The sequence below is a fragment of the Poecilia mexicana genome, unplaced genomic scaffold, assembly GCF_051168715.1.
Source record: "Poecilia mexicana isolate PSO_F unplaced genomic scaffold, ASM5116871v1 scaffold_15, whole genome shotgun sequence".
Lineage (NCBI taxonomy): Eukaryota > Metazoa > Chordata > Actinopteri > Cyprinodontiformes > Poeciliidae > Poecilia > Poecilia mexicana.
The window spans coordinates 29,726,186-29,745,519 of record NW_028263384.1 but is presented as its reverse complement, the minus strand read 5'-3'; the positions used below and the strand labels follow the sequence as shown (position 1 = coordinate 29,745,519).

General features: G+C 38.9%; 1 protein-coding gene across 1 annotated transcript in view; it reads left to right on the top strand.

Moving 5' to 3' along the window:
- Window positions 1-64: 64 nt before the first annotated feature.
- The window catches only part of LOC106909852 (heparan-alpha-glucosaminide N-acetyltransferase), a 34,523-nt gene continuing 15,253 nt past the window's right edge, over window positions 65-19,334 (top strand). Inside the window, exons 1-10 of the mRNA XM_088013220.1 lie at window positions 65-1,408; window positions 1,613-1,707; window positions 2,405-2,526; window positions 3,849-3,967; window positions 6,980-7,049; window positions 7,115-7,181; window positions 10,120-10,193; window positions 15,169-15,245; window positions 16,272-16,302; window positions 16,382-16,542. Of these exons, the coding sequence (XP_087869346.1) occupies window positions 1,297-1,408; window positions 1,613-1,707; window positions 2,405-2,526; window positions 3,849-3,967; window positions 6,980-7,049; window positions 7,115-7,181; window positions 10,120-10,193; window positions 15,169-15,245; window positions 16,272-16,302; window positions 16,382-16,542 (928 nt within the window). The 5' untranslated portion in view covers window positions 65-1,296. The remainder of the gene's footprint in view (window positions 1,409-1,612; window positions 1,708-2,404; window positions 2,527-3,848; window positions 3,968-6,979; window positions 7,050-7,114; window positions 7,182-10,119; window positions 10,194-15,168; window positions 15,246-16,271; window positions 16,303-16,381; window positions 16,543-19,334) is intronic.

Below are 19,334 nucleotides of genomic sequence, written 5' to 3'. Positions count from 1 at the left end.
GAAAACAAACGTATATCGCAGCAGAGAACTTTCCTCAGACTTACCCACAGCAGCGCGGAACACCGCTGAGGGAAAAGGGGGAAGCGGTGAGGGCTGGACCGAGCTACGGAAACCCAGGAGACACAAACGAGGCAGAGAGCAGAAAGGCGATCCGCGCAGGCAAAAACAACAAATAAAAATAACTGAATAAGATAAAATTCACAAATTCTCAATATAAAATGATTTAGAAATAGTTTTTAAAAAAGCACATTTGTAACTCTGTTACGCTAACATTAATTTTTCACATTAAAATGTCACATTTTGAATTAACCATCACACTGAGTTGTAAGGTAGCATTAGGTTTGAATAATGTATTAAATTTGAGTCTAAAAACCTACAGATGTAAAAACTAAAGAATGCAGAAACCGAGAGCAGATCAGCAGATCTGAAAGATCATTCCGAAGGTCAAAGGTTAACAGGTTCCTCCAGTGGGATTTGCCCCAGTGAACTCATCTGTCACTGGGAAAGCTGGAGGAAATGAACTGGTTAATGAAATGAAGACGTTACTGGGATCAGCATTTACCAGTTGGCTGCATTTCAGGAGATTGGGTCAAAAACTGGAGATGTCGGAGTTCAGACAATGTTTTCCAAAACGGCTGCCGCCAGAGGGAAGCTAGAGGGAAGGTGGAAAAAAGAGGGAAAAAATGACAAAAATAAAAATACTAATACAATTTGTAATAATACAGTTTTAACTACATATATTTTTTTAGCATAAAATTATTCTAGTGTACAGTCATTATTAAGTTAACATAATTTATTGAAAAGTTATTTACCACACTCATCTTTATGATTGGACTGCTAGCATAGTTAGCATAGCAAGCAAGTGCGAAATGGACACAAGTTTACCAACAAGAAAAAGACCCAAGGAACCGTCCAGCTGCCCGCCTGCGGGGGACATTGAATAACAAAAATAAAAGTAAGAAAAATATTCTAAAAGTTGATGTTTCGTTAGGTATTTTGTAGCATTATCTGCGGGTTTTCAAAGAGGGTCCCGACCCGAAGCTAATGCTATTTGGTGGTCATGGCGTGGAAAAATATGGGAACCTCTGGGTTAAGAAATGCATATAAACGCCTCTAAAGCCATAATAAACTTTAGAGTTTCTATCATCCGTCCATTTCGTAATTTATAACGATACATTAGCCGGATATATGACTCCAAGCAGAAAAGAAAACACCTTTTTGACCTTTGACCGGGTTTTACGCAGGTGGGAGAGCTGTAAAGATGAGCAGAAGGACAGATAGTTTCCAAGAAGCGACATGCATTCCAGCAGGCTGCGCTTTGCAGCCCTGTTATTTTTACCCCTGGTTACCTGCAGCAGAGGAGGAATAATCAAAAATGAGGAGTTTTATTCTGTATTTCCAGAGGACGGTGAGTGACGTTTGGCTCAGTCTGATTTATGTCGCATATTTTCTGTTTTCCTCCAGTTGTTCGTCTGAAACGTGTTATGATGTGAAACGCCTTTATGGATCCATATCGTTTTTATGGACCATAAAAAACGATATGGATCCATATGGATCATCGATCCATATGCGATCCATATGGAGTCTATAAATCAGGATCGAATCTCTGCAGGACTTCCTCTGAAAATGGACCAGGCTCTGCTCACGTTTCACAACAAGCTAACAGAACCGGTCCGGGTTTTCTACACCTCAGATTACTGCTACAAGGTAACGGAAAATTACTTCATAACAAACTAAAAAGTTGGCTACAAACTAAATCTTTACGTTGACGCTAAATCTCGCTCACAAAAAATGACGAGTAAGCTAAATATTTGGTTTACAAACTAAATATTTAGTTAGCCTGCTAACTAAGCTTGAGATTTAGCTTACAAATTGAATATCAAATTAACAAGCTAACATAACTAAATATTTAGTTTATTATCTTTAATTCAAAAAAAAATTTTTGTTTATAATCTAAATCTAATCGTGTCAGGCTAAGGCTATATTTAGCATTTTATTTAGTTATTAAGGTAAGAACTTGACTTGATAACTAAATATTTAGTTGGTAAACTAAATAAGCTAAATATTTAGTTTACAATTTTATTATTTTGCTCCAAACTAAATATTTAGCTGATATTCTAGTTGACAAAAGCCAGCTAAATAAGCTAGTTTTTAATTAAATATTTAGCAAGAAAGCTAACTAAACTAAATATTTTGTTTACAATCTGATTATTTGGCTCCAAGCTAAATATTTAATTTGCAATCTAAAATCTTAGTTGGCAAGCTAAGTTTTAATCCAAAATTATGTCATTTATTTTCTTTTTGTTCATATTTTCTGTAATTATGCGTCACATTTAACTTTGTGTAATGTAGAGACGGATTTAGTTGTTTAAATGAATATTTCTGCCTGTTTTTAATGTTGCAGTGTTTGAAGCAGCAGCTGGTCACCGTGAAGCCCAACAACAACAATGCGTCTGCAGTAATCAGCACTAAATTCGCCCTGACGCTGCAGGTTGAGCCGCAGACCAGGAACTCAGTGCTCTGCAGGTGAAAACCAGCTGCTAGCTTCGCTAACACTCACCGTTTCTGCTGCTAGCTTACAAATGGTGGCATCAGCATCCTGCGGGATTATTTACTGGCCTGTTTGAGAAACCGTGACCTGCTTTTGGGAGCTGAGTGACGTCGTCTCTGAAATCTCTGAGGTTATTGATCAGGAAGCTTTCGGGGGTTAATAAGAGCCGACATGCTAATATTGATGAAAATGGTTCATTAAAACCTGAAAGCAACCAAAGAACAGAGACATTTTCCATCTTTATAAACTCAGCCGTGCTTTTGGGGATGGATTTACTCCCATAATCGCCTTTATTTTTCTGGTCTTTGTTCTTCTGTGATCAATGCTGAGGTCTCTACCCAGACGATTGATTTGCTTTCCCCTGGTGAGAGAAAAACCCGTCAGAGTGACAGCCGGTCTGTCATCGCAGCTCCGGATCAATAGCAACATGTAATCCATGTTTCTGTTCCTGAAACTGGAGACAATCAGGAGATTTATGCTGCGCTGCTAAAGTTTTAGCTTTTTTTTTTACATTTAATCAGGTGACAAATAATAAAACGGAATATTTTCACATTTTAGGGAAGTTATGCAGTTATTTAAAGACATATTGATCTAAAACGATGTTGAGCTGCAGTCAACTTCTCCAGGATATTTTTATAAATACTCTTTTGATCTTCAATGTTGTGTTTTTTTTAATAAAAAAAAAAAACAAATAAGAATAAAAAGACACATAAATTTTTTCCACACTGTCTGTCTGAAGTTAAATCAAACCAAACTTTTATTGTTTTAGTTTAGTTAGAATTACCAAAATTATTTCTATTTAGGTTTTTCGTAACTTGCCTTCAGTTCAAAAGTTTCCATACATTTGCTGAGTATCCTGGAGAGTGAATGAACTATAAAACATGCCTTGTTCCTGTGCATTCAATCAAATTAATACACAGATTAAACTGTCACTTTTTATTTTAAAATATTAGTTTGAATAATAAGCAGTAAATGTGAGTTTTTGACTGAAATATTTTATTTCATGCCTGACTTTATCCATTTGTTAGATGAATCTTTTAATTAAAAATGGTCATGATGTGGTTTTACCAATGTAAACTGAAGTTTGTAACATTTTGGAAGAATCTGGAATTGGTGTTTTTCATTGTTCTGCCACCAGGTGGAGCTCCTGAGCTTCACAGGTGAATCTGAATCCATTAACACATTTTTTTTTTCTTTGCACTGTTTTGATGAGAAAAACAGCAGGCGGCTTTTACAGAAAAACGGCATCAGATAAAAGCTTTTCAGGGAAATTTGTCTGTCGGTGTTGTGGCTGCAGATGGAGTCGAACGTATAAGGAAGGAGGCCATTACTCCGTTTGGATGCAGACGCCCGCGGCCTCCGCCGACCCAATCTGCAGCGTCTCAGTGGATAAGAGTCCAAACAATGTTTACCTGCGTAAGTATAACACACTAATGAGAACCGACATTTGGGCCTCACGGAGCCCAGCGATTACTTACTTGAGTTGGAACTGAGCAGTACGGAAGAACATTAGGGCCACTGGAAATAAATACTGTTTTGTTGAAATTGTTTATGTACCATCAGGAAAATCTGGCCTTAAAATTCTTTGCAACACGTTTTCAGTGTAGATAAAGTGCAGATTAACAATTCCAACAACAAGCAAATTACCGTCACCGTCCTAAAGCAATTTCTTTTCTTTTTTTTCTTGCCAGTCAGTTTTGGGAAAAAATGACTCTGACCATTAATTTAGGGAGGTAATGCTATGCTAACTACATAACTGACATACACCTAAGCTCTTTATTTGGATTTAGACATAGATTGACACAGAATTAGAATTCTATGAAAAAAATTTAAATCCTGAGATTAAGGTAAAAAAAAAAAAGTAATAACTGTGAAACTGAAGTCCTAAATCTCAGAATAAGGGCAGAATTCTGACTTTTTTTTCTGAAAAAGAAACATAAATCTCTGAGGAAAAAAAGCCAAAATTTTTGAGAAAAAAAAAACACTGAGAAAAAAGCCAAAATTCTGACATTAAAGTTGAAATTTTGAGAAAAACATCAAAATTGTGAAGAAATAGTCAAAATTCTCCAGAAAAGTCGAAATTTTGAGAAAAAAGTTGGAATTTTGTAAAAAAAAAAAAAAAAAAAAATCAGAATTCTTTTTTTTCTTTTTTGTGGCCCTAAAGTTCTTCCGTAGATCAGAAGCGCTCCTGTCTGTTCATCGATCAGAGCGGAGCGGCCGTCCTGAAAACAGATGAAATGTGTGGTGCTGGTTGTGACACGGCGGCGGCGCGGTGCATTAGGCGGCGTGGAGGGATTAGAGGCGTAATGGGATTCTGAAAGCGCCTCTCTGCATAATGCACACTCTACTTAACAACACTGCAGATTATGCTCAGATCAGACTTTTAAGGCCAAGTGGCCATTATCTGCGCCGGTCAGTGTGACTGCGCCTTCCACAGCGCGGCGAGCTTCCATTAGCTCTGCAGACCGGTGATTACTCCGAGCGCCCCTCCGGACCGGATCAGCCTCCGTAATGTTCTGGTCAGCAGCTGGAAACGAGGCGGCCCTGTTAGGAAAACCCACCGCTTGTTGTTTCATATTTGTTAGAAATGTTTGCTTTTACGCAACCAGACAAACCAAAAATTATACTCGAGTAAGAGTGAAAAAGTATTTGATAAAAAGTTTACTCAAGTACTGAGTACACTGCAAAAACACAAAATCCTACCAAGTAAATTTGGTCTAGTTTTTGTGCAAATATCTTAGTACACTTGAAATAAGATTTAACGAACATAAAGTAACTTTTCAGCGAGCTATATGAGCTTGTTTTAAGTCAATAACTCCTTAATTTTGTTACAAAAATTCTACTGGCAGATTATGTCACTTATTTCACAGTCGTTACCTAGCAACGCCAGCCAAGCTCAGCCCATCGCCTAGCAACCCAGTTCTAGTTGGCTGATTATTTCACTTATAACAAAACATTTTTTTCATTAGTAAAATAATCTGCCAATAAAACTAGAACTTTTTCATCAGAATTAAGAATTTATTTACTAAGAATAAGCTCATATATCTCGCTGAAGTTACTTTTAAGTTAATTTTGACTTACTCAAGTTAACGAAGATATTTACGCTAGACACTACACCAGGATTTTGTATTTTTGCAGTGTAACTAATCAAATTATCAATCATTTAATATCTAAAATTACATTACCAGATGGAACAAAATATCATGTTAATTGAAAATCTTTGTATTTTAAGGATGAAAATGATGATAATTCATAAAGTAACAAAAAATAACCAAATCAGGCAAAATAATTTTTCCAAATCAGTTTCTTTCAATAAAAAACTGATTAAACTTTTAACAGAAACTGCAGGTGTGTGTCTGTGTCTTTGGTTAAAACGTGTTTGTTTTCCATTCAGTGGGGAGAAAATCCAGAAATTTTACTCGAGTAGAAATACTTCATAATAAAATTACTCAAGTAAAAAGTACAGCATAGTAAAAATACTCCTAAAGTTATACGTAGTATCGTACGTAGAGATGAAGTATCAGTTGATATCGATCTGATACAGAAAAATGGCACTGAATTGACTTAAAACCTTCATAAATTAATGTAAGGCTGAAATTATATATATATATATATATATATATAAAATTCCATAACAGCATCTTGCACCCTGCTGTTATGTGCTGGACTGTCTCAGAGGCCTCCTTGCACATCTTGGGTCTTGTCTGGTGTGGTAGATCTGAGCCTCTATTGCTCATTTATGCTTTTAGCAGTAATGAAACCAAAACTTTATAAAAAATTTATACAATTTGCAAACTTGCATAGTTTTAGCTTCATCAGGTTGAGATTCATTAAAGAGATGCTGCTTTTCCATTTTAGGCAGCAAAATGTTTATTGCTTTATAAAAGTAGTTAGATGAAAAATCTGCAGAATATCCCTTTTTTAAATCAGATTAATTGTCAGAATAATAAATTTCTAAAATAATCTTTAGTTGCAGCTGGATTAGACTTAAATTAAATTCCTCCCAGCTGGATTCTGTTGGTGCCAATCAGCTCATTGGATTTTATTTAGGGGAGTCGAGGTAAAAGAGACACAGCAAAAATCCCAAAAACTGACATTAAAGTTAGTAGTTATAAAAGTATTTTTCAAGGCGCTGCATGTTCGTTCCATTTTTATTTTTCCCGTCTGTCTCTTTTTTTCCCCGTTTGTCAGATGTGTTGGATGTCTGCAGTTTTCTGCTCTCTGATGGATCAGCTGAGACTCTGGGCTCATGGTTTTCAGGTTGTGACTGACAGGAAGCCACAGGGGAATCCCAGCTGACTGACCCCACATCTGCCTCGGTCTGAGGCAGATGTTCAGAAAAGCTCCTGACCCGTCCAACACGCCACGTAACGAGAGATAAATCCACAATCCCAGCCCGCTAACTTCCTGTCCTCCTTCATTTTCCAGCTCTCCTGGTGGCGGCTCTGCTACTGGCTGCCATTGTGTTGTTATCTGTTGTGGTGCCTTACATCTACAGGTATGGATAAGTTTCATTCGTCGTTACTGATCACTCTTCCATCATTCAGTTGTCTTTTCTTGCAGGAGGCGTTGCACATCTAAATGTATTAAAGTCATCTGCTGCCAAGACCCTCTGCGCTCTGTGGATAATGTGAGTAATACGCTTCTTTAATGAATGCGTTAGATTACTACCCTAATCAATGGAGTTAGCTGTAAAACTCCATTGATTTGATTTAGAAATGTTTTAAATGCATAAAAATGATGTTAAAGGAGACCTATTATGGCAAAATGCACATTTTGCACGTCTTTATACTTTCCTTTGAGTTTCTGCTGCTTCTAAAATCAGCACAAGCACTTAAAAAAAAACAAACATCCACCCATTTCCTAATGTTTTCTGTTGTCTGGAAAACGAGCCTTTCAAAAATGTTCAGAACGCATCATCAAAAATCAGCAGGCACTGCCCGTTACCTAGCAACCCAAACTGAGCCCAGCCCGTTACCTAGCAACCCAAACTGAGCCCAGCCCGTTACCTAGCAACCCAACCCGTTACCTAGCAACCCAAACTGAGCCCAGCCCGTTTCCTAGCAACCCAAACTGAGCCCAGCCCGTTACCTAGCAACCCAAACTGGGCAACCCAAACTGAGCCCAGCCCGTTACCTAGCAACCCAAACTGAGCCCAGCCCGTTTCCTAGCAACCCAAACTGAGCCCAGCCTGTTTCCTAGCAACCCAAACTGAGCCCAGCCCGTTACTGCAAATAACAAAAAATTTTCTTGAAACAAGATAAAAACAACTTAGTTATACTAGTTAATCAGTAACTTTTCAGCAAGAAACAGGTATTTGATTTAAGTCAGTATTTCCTTAATATTGATTAAAAAAAGAACTATTTACTAGTGAAATAATCTGACTGTGAAACTAGAACTTTTCATCAATTGTAAAGAATTATTGACTTAAAACAAACTCTTATTTTGTGCTGAAAAGCTACTTGTAAGTTAGTTTTGTCTTGTCTGAGATATTTGCACTGTAAACCAGATCAAAAGGACTTGGTAAGATTTTTTGTTTTTGCAGAGTCACAAGTATTTTGCTGTTACCATCCAGAAACCACTTGCTGCATTCTTGTTGGTTGTGCAGGAAGCTCCACTTCTGCTTTTCAAAGACGTATGGTTGTATAATTATGCATCTGTTTGCAGGGGCGTGGCCAGCAGCAGCTTATTTGTATTTAAAGTGACAGAGGACATAAAACATCTCATTCTGAAATTGAGCAGATTAAAATCCGATTATTTAAGAATGATTTTGTGCAAAAAACATGTAATAAACATGTTTTGTATAAACAATAGACCTATCCTAACTCGTTCAAGGAAGCATAATAGGAAACCTTAAGTCGTTTAAAAAAAATTGTGTTTTTTTGTTGGCTCCATCATCCAGAACATCCATGCTGGTGTGAAAGAACTCTGGAGAAAAGCATCAACTTTATGCTTTTATTTTGAAACACATTGCCATGATCCAGTTCTTCCAGTGCTTTATTTTCATTGGCCTGCCGTCCAGCCTGAGATGCACACTAAAATTGCCATGAGCCTCCAATCATCAGGCCGTTTGGGAGACACTAATTGAATGATTGATACAAACGTTGGCAGAGCAGAGCTTTTATGGGAGCGGTGGAGTGACGCGTCCGTCCAATCGTCTCCGTCCCTGGCAGGAGCTGCAGTGTGTCTTTGGTGAGCATGAATAGCTCCTCTCATTGGAACAAGCAACATGTCTCTGTCTTCCATATGCCGTCCGCCTGGCATGCAGATCCATCATGGCGTATTAGCGCCGGTGTCTTCCTGCTCTGGCGCTTCATACTGGTGCATGGAGGCCAGTAAAGCTGGCCAGTCCAACTGGGAGGGCAGCAGGCCACGGAGGAGCTGCTGCCTTCAAAGAGAGAGAGAGAGAAACAATTTTTAAATGTTTTGACCCCGGCGGGTGTTTGATCTATCGCTTTCATCAGAATTTGGACATTTTATTGGAGATGAAACATCTTTATATTCAGTTCCACTTCGAGACATCAACCCCAGACTGGAATAAAGAAAGTTCATAAGGAAAACAATACATAAGGAGATCCGTCGTCACTTTCCAAAGATCTGAAATGTGACCCAAACTGCCTCTCTCAGATGAAAACAAACAATCCTAGAAACCACTAATCACAAAGCTAGCTAAGAACTGGCTACTGCTACCAGTGTCACTGTCCTCCATTTCAGGTGTTGGAGCACTAAGTGAATCAACAGACCAAAGATTGGTGCTAGCATCAGGTAACGAGTCAAAGCTAGCAGCTGTATTTACTGTTAGCTTGCTATGATAGCAACAAACAGCTGTACTTGCTGGGTGTGCTAGGCATTAGCAATAAGATCTGTTCAACTAAGCTTATTGTTAACTATATATTAGCAATGTAATAGTTACCTGTTAGCTAGATATTGGCAATAGAAGCTTACAGATAAGCTAGGTATTAGCAATACAATCAGCTAAGCTCATTTTTAGCTAGCTATTAGCAATATAATAACAGTTAAAAGGTAAGCTCTTTTAGTAATAAGAGCTAAAAGATCTCACTGTTGGCACTGTTTTAGCATAGGATTAGCCAAGCTAACTGATAAGTTGACATTAGTAATATGATAACAACTAACAGCTAACCTTACTGTTAACAAGCTATACGCAATAAGATCAGCTATGGTAAATGTTAGCTGGCTATTACCACGATGGTAGTACTCTCAGTACTAGTACTTATTGCTAGTACTGAGAGTACTAGCAATAAGATCAGCTAAGCTAAGCTTACTCTTTAGCTAATGTCAAAGTAAATTGCTGACTTGACCTTTTGTGATGTGTAAATGGAAAAGTTTACAGTTTGGACTCTGTGATGTGGGCATTTTAAAAGTCGTGTTTAAAAAGTTTTGCATATTTAAAAAGTTTATTTGAAAGTCTCTTGAACTCTGCTTTGCTTCAGTTACACAGCCGAAAATAAGCAACACATATTTAGAATAAAATTACAGCCATACTACCCGCATTGGAATGCAATTTGAGTTTCTGGAACTATTTTATCTCGTGGCTGTTATTTCTACAGGAGGCTGCTGAGGCTGCGCATGATGGCGGTGAAGCCAAGCCGTCGCGTCTGCTCTCCTTGGATGCTTTCCGAGGGTATGTACGCCATCAACAACCATCCTTTTTATCAGGCTATCACCACATGGGCCCGTTCACATGCTAATTCCCTTTACAGCAGTCAAGGCATGATGAAGATCTGCAGGCCCGGTATAATAAATAATTACATGGGTCACCGTCTGGCCACATGCTCCCTGAAGCTATTGTTATGAGGCGGTGTAGCTTTGGGCATGGTTTCTGATATGAGAGCGCTGCCGGTTTGGAACAGAGTGTTTCTGTTGGACAGGAGTGATGCATGTGATTGAATCTGGGCTCCCTGTTTGCCTTAATTGTGGCCTGAGGGTAGACACAAAGCACGCCTCTGTGGAAACAGGATGCTGGTGTGGCTTTGACCTCCCCCTTGCCAAATAATTGATGTAATAATATCATCAACATATCAGCACACATCCACACAGCCATAGATCTCCTGCCAAACCAGAGAGCGAGAGGAAATTCAGCAGGACACGGATTACAGCCAGCAGACGACCTGCATCATTTCCATCTGTGGCTTCCCCTCTGCAGGAAAACCAATTTGAATCTGTTCTGCACACATCCCAAATGTAATATGCAACATTTTCATGTAGTTTACGAGCAGAACCTGGAAAGACATGTTTCATCTTCAGCTTTCACTGCAAAAACACAAAATCTTACCAAGCATTGGTCTGGTTTTAAGTGCAAATATCTCAGTACACTGGAAATAAGACAAAACTGGGTTAGAAGTAGGTTTACAGCAAGATGGAAGCTATTTTTAGAGTCAATAATTCCTTAATTTTGATGAAAAAGTTCTAGTACCATTCCTAGATTACTTCACTTATAACATAATACCTGCTCATAATTTATCTGTAAGCTCTTATTGCCAATAACTAGCTAACAGTAACTCTAGCTGTGATTATATTGCTAATATCTAGTTAACAATAAGCTTAGCTGAACTGATCTTATTGCTAAAACCTAGCTAACTGAATCTTTACCTGTTAGCTGTTACCATATTGCTAGCTAAAAGTTAGATTAGCTGATCTTGTTGCTCATCCCTAACTTATCTGTAAACTCTTACTGCCAATAACAGCTAACAGTTTGTTTAGCTGATATTGCTAATATCTAGTGAATAACAAGCCTAGCTAAACTGATCTTATTGCTAATACCTAGCTTGTTTAGCTATTGGTTGTTGCATTCCGAATAGAGAGCTAACACTAAATACAGCAGCTGTTACATTGCTGATAGCAAGTGGACAGTAAATTTAGCTGTTAATGTATTGCTAATAGCTAACAGTAAACTTAGCTGTTGTATTATTGCTCATGGCAAGTTAATAAGCTTAGCTGAACTGATCTTATTGCTAATATGTAGCATGCCCAGCATGTATCGGTGTTGATCATATTGCTATAGCGAGTCAACAGTAAATGCTTTCTTTTTTTATCAATATTAAGGTATTATTGACTTAAAACAAGCTTCTATAGCTTTCTGAAATGTTACTCTTGAGTTATTTTTGTTTTATTGCAAGTGTTCTTAGATGTTTTTACAAGAAACTAGACCAAAAATACTTTGAGATTTTGTTTTTGCAGTGTTTTGCTCCATGTTTCAATCTGAAAACCATCTGGTCTAAGATTACAAACACTTTTCCCCACATTGATGTCCTGACTGATGACACATGAGATGACATTTAATCAAACTGTGACTCAGCACTGAAGATTTACGCTGCAGGTGCCTCCTCAGCCCTGTGACTTATGATCCATAACCCTGATAAGTTACAACTTTCTGCAGAGAACAGACGCATCAGTCACCTGCCATAAACTCTGAGGCATTTCTGAAGGCTTTCCTTCGCAGCTGAAAGCTTTTTCTGGCTCCGCTGACATGATATACAGAGAAACCCGGGTTATGGTCGCACGTTAATTTTTCTAAAAGGATTTGGATTTTTAATCTTGTGCCCCATGGCTGAAAGCCTTTCGTCGGGTTTTTCTCTCCGGTGAAAATCTCACTGTTAGTCAATATATTAAAACTATTACAACAAAACCAGATGGCTGACTCACTCTGAGCCTTACTTTGACTGGCATCCAGGTTTTCCGATCCAGTTTCACGTGTGATCAGACAAACAGAACCTTGGCTACGGTTCACCTTGGACAGTTCGCCAACCCACAGGACAGATATCTTTACACACATTCATACCTCAGCGTAATTTAGAGAGACTAAATAATCTAGCATCTGTATTTTTTCGGCTGTAGAGGTGCAGCGTAGGAGGAACACGCAAACTATCCAGAAACATCCCTTAGTTAAATGTACGTTTACCACTGATGTTTGTAGCCATCAATAGCCTTCTGGGATAATTTTTCTTTGCAGTATTCTTGAAAATGTTGGTTTATTAAACTGTTTGGTTCCCTGGAACAAACCTGACATTTATGCATATAGTCCACACACTGCAAAACCACAAAATCTTACCAAGTATTTTTGGTCTAGTGCAAATGCCTGAGCACACTTGAAAGAAGACAAGCTAACTTAAAAACAGGAGCTTGTTTTAAACCAATAAGTCCTTAATATTGATGAAGAACTACTAGTTCCACCGGCAGATTTCCACTTATAATACCTAGTACTTTTTCATCAATATTTAGGAATTATTTACTTAAAACAAGCTCCTGTATCTTGCTGTGAAACTACTTGTAAGTTAGTTTTGTCTAACTTATATTTCAAGTGTTCTAATATATCTGGATTAGAAACAAGATAAAAATACTGGGTAAGATTTTGTGTTTTTGCAGTGCAGAGTTTCAGAAGGGTTTTGGAAAGGCTGTTCAGGAATGATAATCTTCCTAAAGTCTGATTGGGTTCATTATGGTTGGTGTGTAAAATCCTGAAATAGGACTGCTGATCATTTCTGGTTAATGTTTTAAGGGTCCTTAAAGGGGGATTTATTATGCAAAATTCTTATTTTTGATATTTTAGTACTTCCATTTGGGTTTCTGCTGCTTCTAAAAGCAGTTCAAATGTTTAAAAAAAAAAATCACACAGCCATTATTTGGCAATAAATTAATGTTTTTGGTGTCTGGAAAATGAGACGTTTCAAAAACCTCCTGAATGTAACGTCACTAATCAGCAGGCGCTGCTCCTCACCTAGTGACCCCAGCAGAGCCCAGCCCGTTACCTAGCAACCCCACCGGAATTCCGACCGTCACCTAGCAACCTGAGCTGAGCAGCAGCAGCAACTTACCTGATTTAAAGCGACAAGAACCCATTAAAACAGCTCATTCTGAAACTGAGCCGACTAAAATTTTTGTTTTGTTTAGAGCTATCCTAACCTGTTCCAAGAAGCATAATAGAAGCATAACAGGTCACATCTAAATAATTTCTTAAACTTAAAATTTTTGAAAATACTTATTTAAATGTGATTTCTTTTTTTTGTCTTTAATACATTTGTAGAACTCTTAAAACCTTTTCCCACATTGCCATAATGAGGTATTTGTATGTGGACTTTTGAGGAAAGATATTAATGAAGTAGAATTTGGAACGAGGTGGTAACGTAGCAAAATGTGGAAAAAGTGAAGCGCCGTGAATACTTTCCAGATGCCCTGCGCCTCCAAACATCTTCACTTCTCCTCAGCAGCTAGACACTTGGAGCAAATCTTTACCAATTTCACAGCTGCAAAACAGGCGTCCAAAACATTTTCCCTGAGTCATGGGCCTTAATCAAGAAACAAACGCTCTCCTCTCCGCAGAGCTCCACGGGGACGTTCACAGCCTTAACTTGATTGCGAGCTGAGAAAAAAAACAAAAGTCCACAATGTTCAGATGCAAAACAAAACAAAGACTTGTCGTCATACATCATATTAGCCTTTAATTATCTCCCTTCATCCATAATTAGTTTCCTCACACGCAGCGTAATAAAGCTCCCGTTTGGAATCAGACAGCTGGGGGTTTTAATTAAAAAGACGGCCAATAAGTGGAGAGATTGCTGCGATTTTTTTTTTTTACCATGGTCTCATCTGGCAGTGGTGGGCTTAACCTTTGTCTACGTTGCTATGGCAACTAATGGATACCTTCGTCAAAGTTTAAACGGTAGCCCGGGTGTGTGTGAGAGACAGAGGGAGGGTTTTTCTCTGCTTTAATAGCCTTTCGGAGAAGATAGCGGCCGATTAAAATCTTGTATCAGCAGGTTGGGGCTAAAAGAGCAGTAATGGCTTTGGTGCACCTCTTAATTGAATCCGGGCAGAAAAAACAAGAGGAGTTAGAGGTAGATGCACCTTATCAGACGGTTTTATCCTCAGAGGTTGAACTAATCTCATTTTGACTCCCAGTGTATCTCCTGTGATTTCTTTTAGTTTTCATTAAACGGCACATGAAAACCAAAGAGAACAGAAAAGGAGCTGTAAGCGGATTTAGTGCAGAAACATGCAACGCGCTGTAATAATGTGTAATAATCTGTACTAATGTGTAATAATGGCATCTGCAGCTGTTTATCAAACACTGAAGCCCTTCGTCACATGAGCGCAGTGTTTCAGCAGCTTGGCCGGCGGGAAAGCATAAAGTGTATCATATATTAGGTGCAAAGTCTTTGGTCAGCAAAGCCGAGGAGATCCAGAGGACAGGCGCTCATTTCCTGAGTGATTCATAATGCTGAGGCGGCATTCGCCAATGAAAACGGCTTCAATTCAGGGCTTCATGTAGTGTTATGATCTCACTTTCATTTCCTGCTGCTCTTTCCTACTTCCTTCTTCCTTGTGTCGTTCTTGTCTCCTTTCTTCCTTGGTTCCTTCCCTCATTTTTCACATGGTTCCTTCCCTCCTTGGCTCCTTTATTCTGGATTTATCGTCTTTGGACCTAAAGAGTAACAATCTGCCCTTCTGGTTCTGCTCTACATCCCCAGAACCAAACATGGAGAAGCAGCATTCATCTTCTATGCACCAGAAATCTGTAATCAGTTCTTTCCTTCCTTCTTCCCTTCCTTTACTCTAACTCTGTCTCCTTTTTGTGCTCTCGCATGTTGGCGCCGCTGCAGGCTTGCCCTGACAGTGATGGTGTTTGTGAACTACGGTGGAGGCGGCTACTGGTTCTTCCAACACGCTCCCTGGAACGGTGAGGCTGAAGAGCAGAACCTGCATGAATCTACGGAACCAGAACCGATTGGGCTCTGCTAGCAAGAAACCTGAACCTGCTAATTACAAATAACATTTCCTCATCGTGGCTGCTGCATCGTCTAAACTGTGGTCAGCCTTCATGATGAATGGAGGACAAACATGGAGGCATTCAGACGTTTGTTTTATTTTAAATCCAGCTGAAATGACAGATTTATTTTGAGAAGTCAGAGATAATCAGCTGAATCTATCTTGTTAAAACATCTTCAGTTCAGTCAACATTGTAGCGTTTTCAGCATTTTACAAACCTTTACACCTTGGATTGTTTTGTTGAGGATTGCTAATTTTACTGCTAGGATCTATTTTTAGGTCCAGTTTTGTTTGTTCCATAATTTCTACGGAAATATTTACATCTTATAATTATAACTAGCTAACAGTAATTTTAGCTGTTATGATATTGCTAATAGGTAGTTAACAATAAGTTTAGATAAACCAATTTGCCAACAGCTGCTAGCTTTTGTTGTATTGCTAACACCTAGCTAAAATAATGTCTAGCTATTTGTTGTTATGTGAAATAGAGCGCTAACAGCAAATACAGCTGTTAGCTATTGTATTGCTAATAGCTATCTAATAGCTAGTGGACAGTTAACTTTGCCGTTAACATATTGCTAATTGGAGGGTGCTGTGGTGGCGCAGGGGCAAAGGACAACCCATGTAGCTCTCATGGCAGTGGTCACAGGTTCGATTCCCAGCCTGGCAACATTTGCCGCATGTCTTCCCCCTCTTTCCTGGCAAACTACCTTCACATGAAGGCCACCAGTGCCAACAAAACCTTAAAAAAAACGTATTGTTGTTAATGGCTTGTTAATAAGCTTAGCTGAATTAATCATATTGCTAATACCTAGCACATCCAGCATTGTTGGTATAATCCTGTGGGATTAATATAGTTTACTGAATCTGAGCCCTGAGTCAGTAAAGCTCCAGTGAATCTGTTTGTTTTGATCACTGATTGCTGTATTTGTTGCAGGTTTAACGGTGGCTGATCTGGTCATGCCCTGGTAAGACCAGCCTGACATTTTCTCTCAGCCTGCGTGAACGTTGCGCGTCTGAATGACATCCTGGTGTTTTGTCTTGCAGGTTTGTGTTTATAATTGGGACTTCGGTGGTTTTGGCCTTCAGCTCCATGCAGAGGAGAGGAGTCGGCCGCCTGCAGCTGCTGAGAAAAATCACCTGGAGGACAGTTGTGCTGTTGATAATCGGCTTCTGCTTTCTCAACTATTCTCCCCGAGATGGACCGCGTAGGTTTAAAACAAATCCCATAAAATGTTGTTTAAACCAGAGCTACAGAGCAAATCAGCATTACTGTGAACGGTTTGACATTCCAGGGTAGGAGCTTGTAGTGAACGATCTAAACAAATGGATGCAGACAAAATTATACCAAATGATGGTAACAATACTCCATACTGAATCTGGTAACTGCATATCAAGGTTTCACCGACTCTATGGGATGTAAAGCCATACAGCCAGTACTTTACAACAGCGCCCCCAGTGGCTGGATGATTGACAGCTAATAGGCAAACTAAATAATTAGCTATTAAACAAACTAGATAATTCAACTAAATATTAGTTAGATTACAAACTAAATATTTAGCTTAAAGATTAAATATTACATTTGAAAGTTAAATATTTACTTTGCAAACTAAATATTTATATCCAAATTAAATATTTAGTTTGTAGCCCTTTTAATGAATAAATAAATAACATGATGAAAATATAACTTTGAAAAATGAACACCCATTTTTAAAATTAATTATTGCTGTTAATTTTTTACTGTGTAACCTCATAAAATGGGTTCGTCTCCACAATTGTGATTAAAGTTATTTCACTGACTTGGCTGCGTTGGCGCTCCTTGTTGCACATCAGTCTCCGCGGTGCTAATGGACGTTCCTGCACGGATAACTGGGTTAGGAAAATGCTGCTGTTGAGTGCGCAGAGGCAAGGTCCCGCGGCTGGGGACGTCGAACTGAGCCGAAACGGCGGCTCTTTGGGTAATGGGCGATTACAAACAGATAGAGTTACAGGCCTGCTGCAGCTGCTGGACTCTGCGGATCCACAGCGGCTTTGCCCTCCGTCTCCAAGGACGACGCTTTGCGTCTCTCAGTCCCACGGTTTGATCCAATAAGGGAATGGAGTCACGTCAGCTCGAAACGCCGAACCCTTTCAATGTCAGTCGACAGAGAGGAGGAGGCACTAACCTTTGTCAGAGCAATAAATTACACCGTGGAATAATGGAGAAATCAAGAGAGGTTCGGTTCAATAACTTAGTATAGCTTTAGAAAGCTAATATATTTTAATTACATTACATCAGTTGTGTCCAAACTTTTTTCCCCCGGAGCCAAAACTGGTAAATTTTAACTGGTTTGCCACAATTCCTTAAATAAAACATGCAAAACTTAGTTTACTGGACTTTATTTTATTTTATTTTAGTTTTACCTGCTGAGCAATAAAATAATTTTTTATTACATTTGTATATGATATAATATTTAAATTTACAGGTTAGCTAGCTTCGTGTTTTTACCATAATCATAAAAACTAAGAAATAAATGGCTGAAAATTTTCCCTCCTCTCTGAAATTAATCTACATAATTTATGTTTCACTTTTTGAGTTGAATTTCTGAAATAACATCCTAGCTGAATAAAATACACCTGTTGTTCTGTGCAAAACACAATAATATTTCAATAAACAGATAATTTAACTGTAAAACAAAAACATTTATGACTTCCTACTGCCTCTCTCCTATAAGTGCTCAGACGCCGATATCAGCCACTTCTCACTGTTATTGAACGTATTTTAACTTCCTGGAAGCGTAAACCCACCAAAAATGAACGATAATGTGTAAAAACTTTCTTTTCTCAGCTTTTTTGGGTGTAAATTATCTTTAATTTACAGATTTAACTGAAGTATCGTCAGTGGGAGCTTCCTCTCCTCCTGCGAATGGAGACACTTCCGCCTCTTATTTGATTTGTTCATTGGATCAATGATTGGGATCGGATGGTTCTGCTGCACTTTGTGTGACAAAGGTCTCCAATTAACTAATGTGCAGATCACAATCAATCACAACCAACAGATAACTGGAAACTTGCTTCGTTCTTGACATTCAAATATATTTCTGGACCCAATTCTGCCCGTATTGGAACATTGTTGAGTAATTTTTGCCCACTGTTGGATGTGATGATGTTGGACGTGGCGATGTTGGATGTGGTGATGTTGGATGTGGTGATGATGTTGGATGTGGTGATGATGTTGGATGTAGTGATGTTGGATGTGATGATGTTGGATGTGGTGATGATGTTGGATGTGATGATGTTGGACGTGGCGATGTTGGACGTGGCAATGTTGGATGTGGTGATGATGTTGGATGTGGTGATGATGTTGGATGTGGTGATGATGTTGGATGTGGTGATGTTGGATGTAGTGATGTTGGATGTGATGATGTTGGATGTGGTGATGTTGGATGTAGTGATGTTGGATGTGATGATGTTGGATGTGGTGATGTTGGATGTAGTGATGTTGGATGTGATGATGTTGGATGTGGTGATGTTGGATGTAGTGATGTTGGATGTGATGATGTTGGATGTGGTGATGTTGGATGTAGTGATGTTGGATGTGGTGATGATGGACGTGGCGATGTTGGATGTGGTGATGTTGGATGTGGTGATGATGTTGGATGTGGTGATGATGGACGTGGCGATGTTGGACGTGGCGATGTTGGATGTGGTGATGATGTTGGATGTGGTGATGATGTTGGATGTGGTGATGTTGGATGTAGTGATGTTGGATGTGGTGATGATGTTGGATGTAGTGATGTTGGATGTGATGATGTTGGACGTGGCGATGTTGGACGTGGCGATGTTGGATGTGGTGATGATGTTGGATGTGGTGATGTTGGATGTGGTGATGATGTTGGATGTGGTGATGATGTTGGATGTGGTGGTGATGTTGGATGTGGTGATGTTGGATGTGGTGATGTTGGATGTGGTGATGATGTTGGATGTGGTGATGTTGGATGTGATGATGATGTTGGATGTG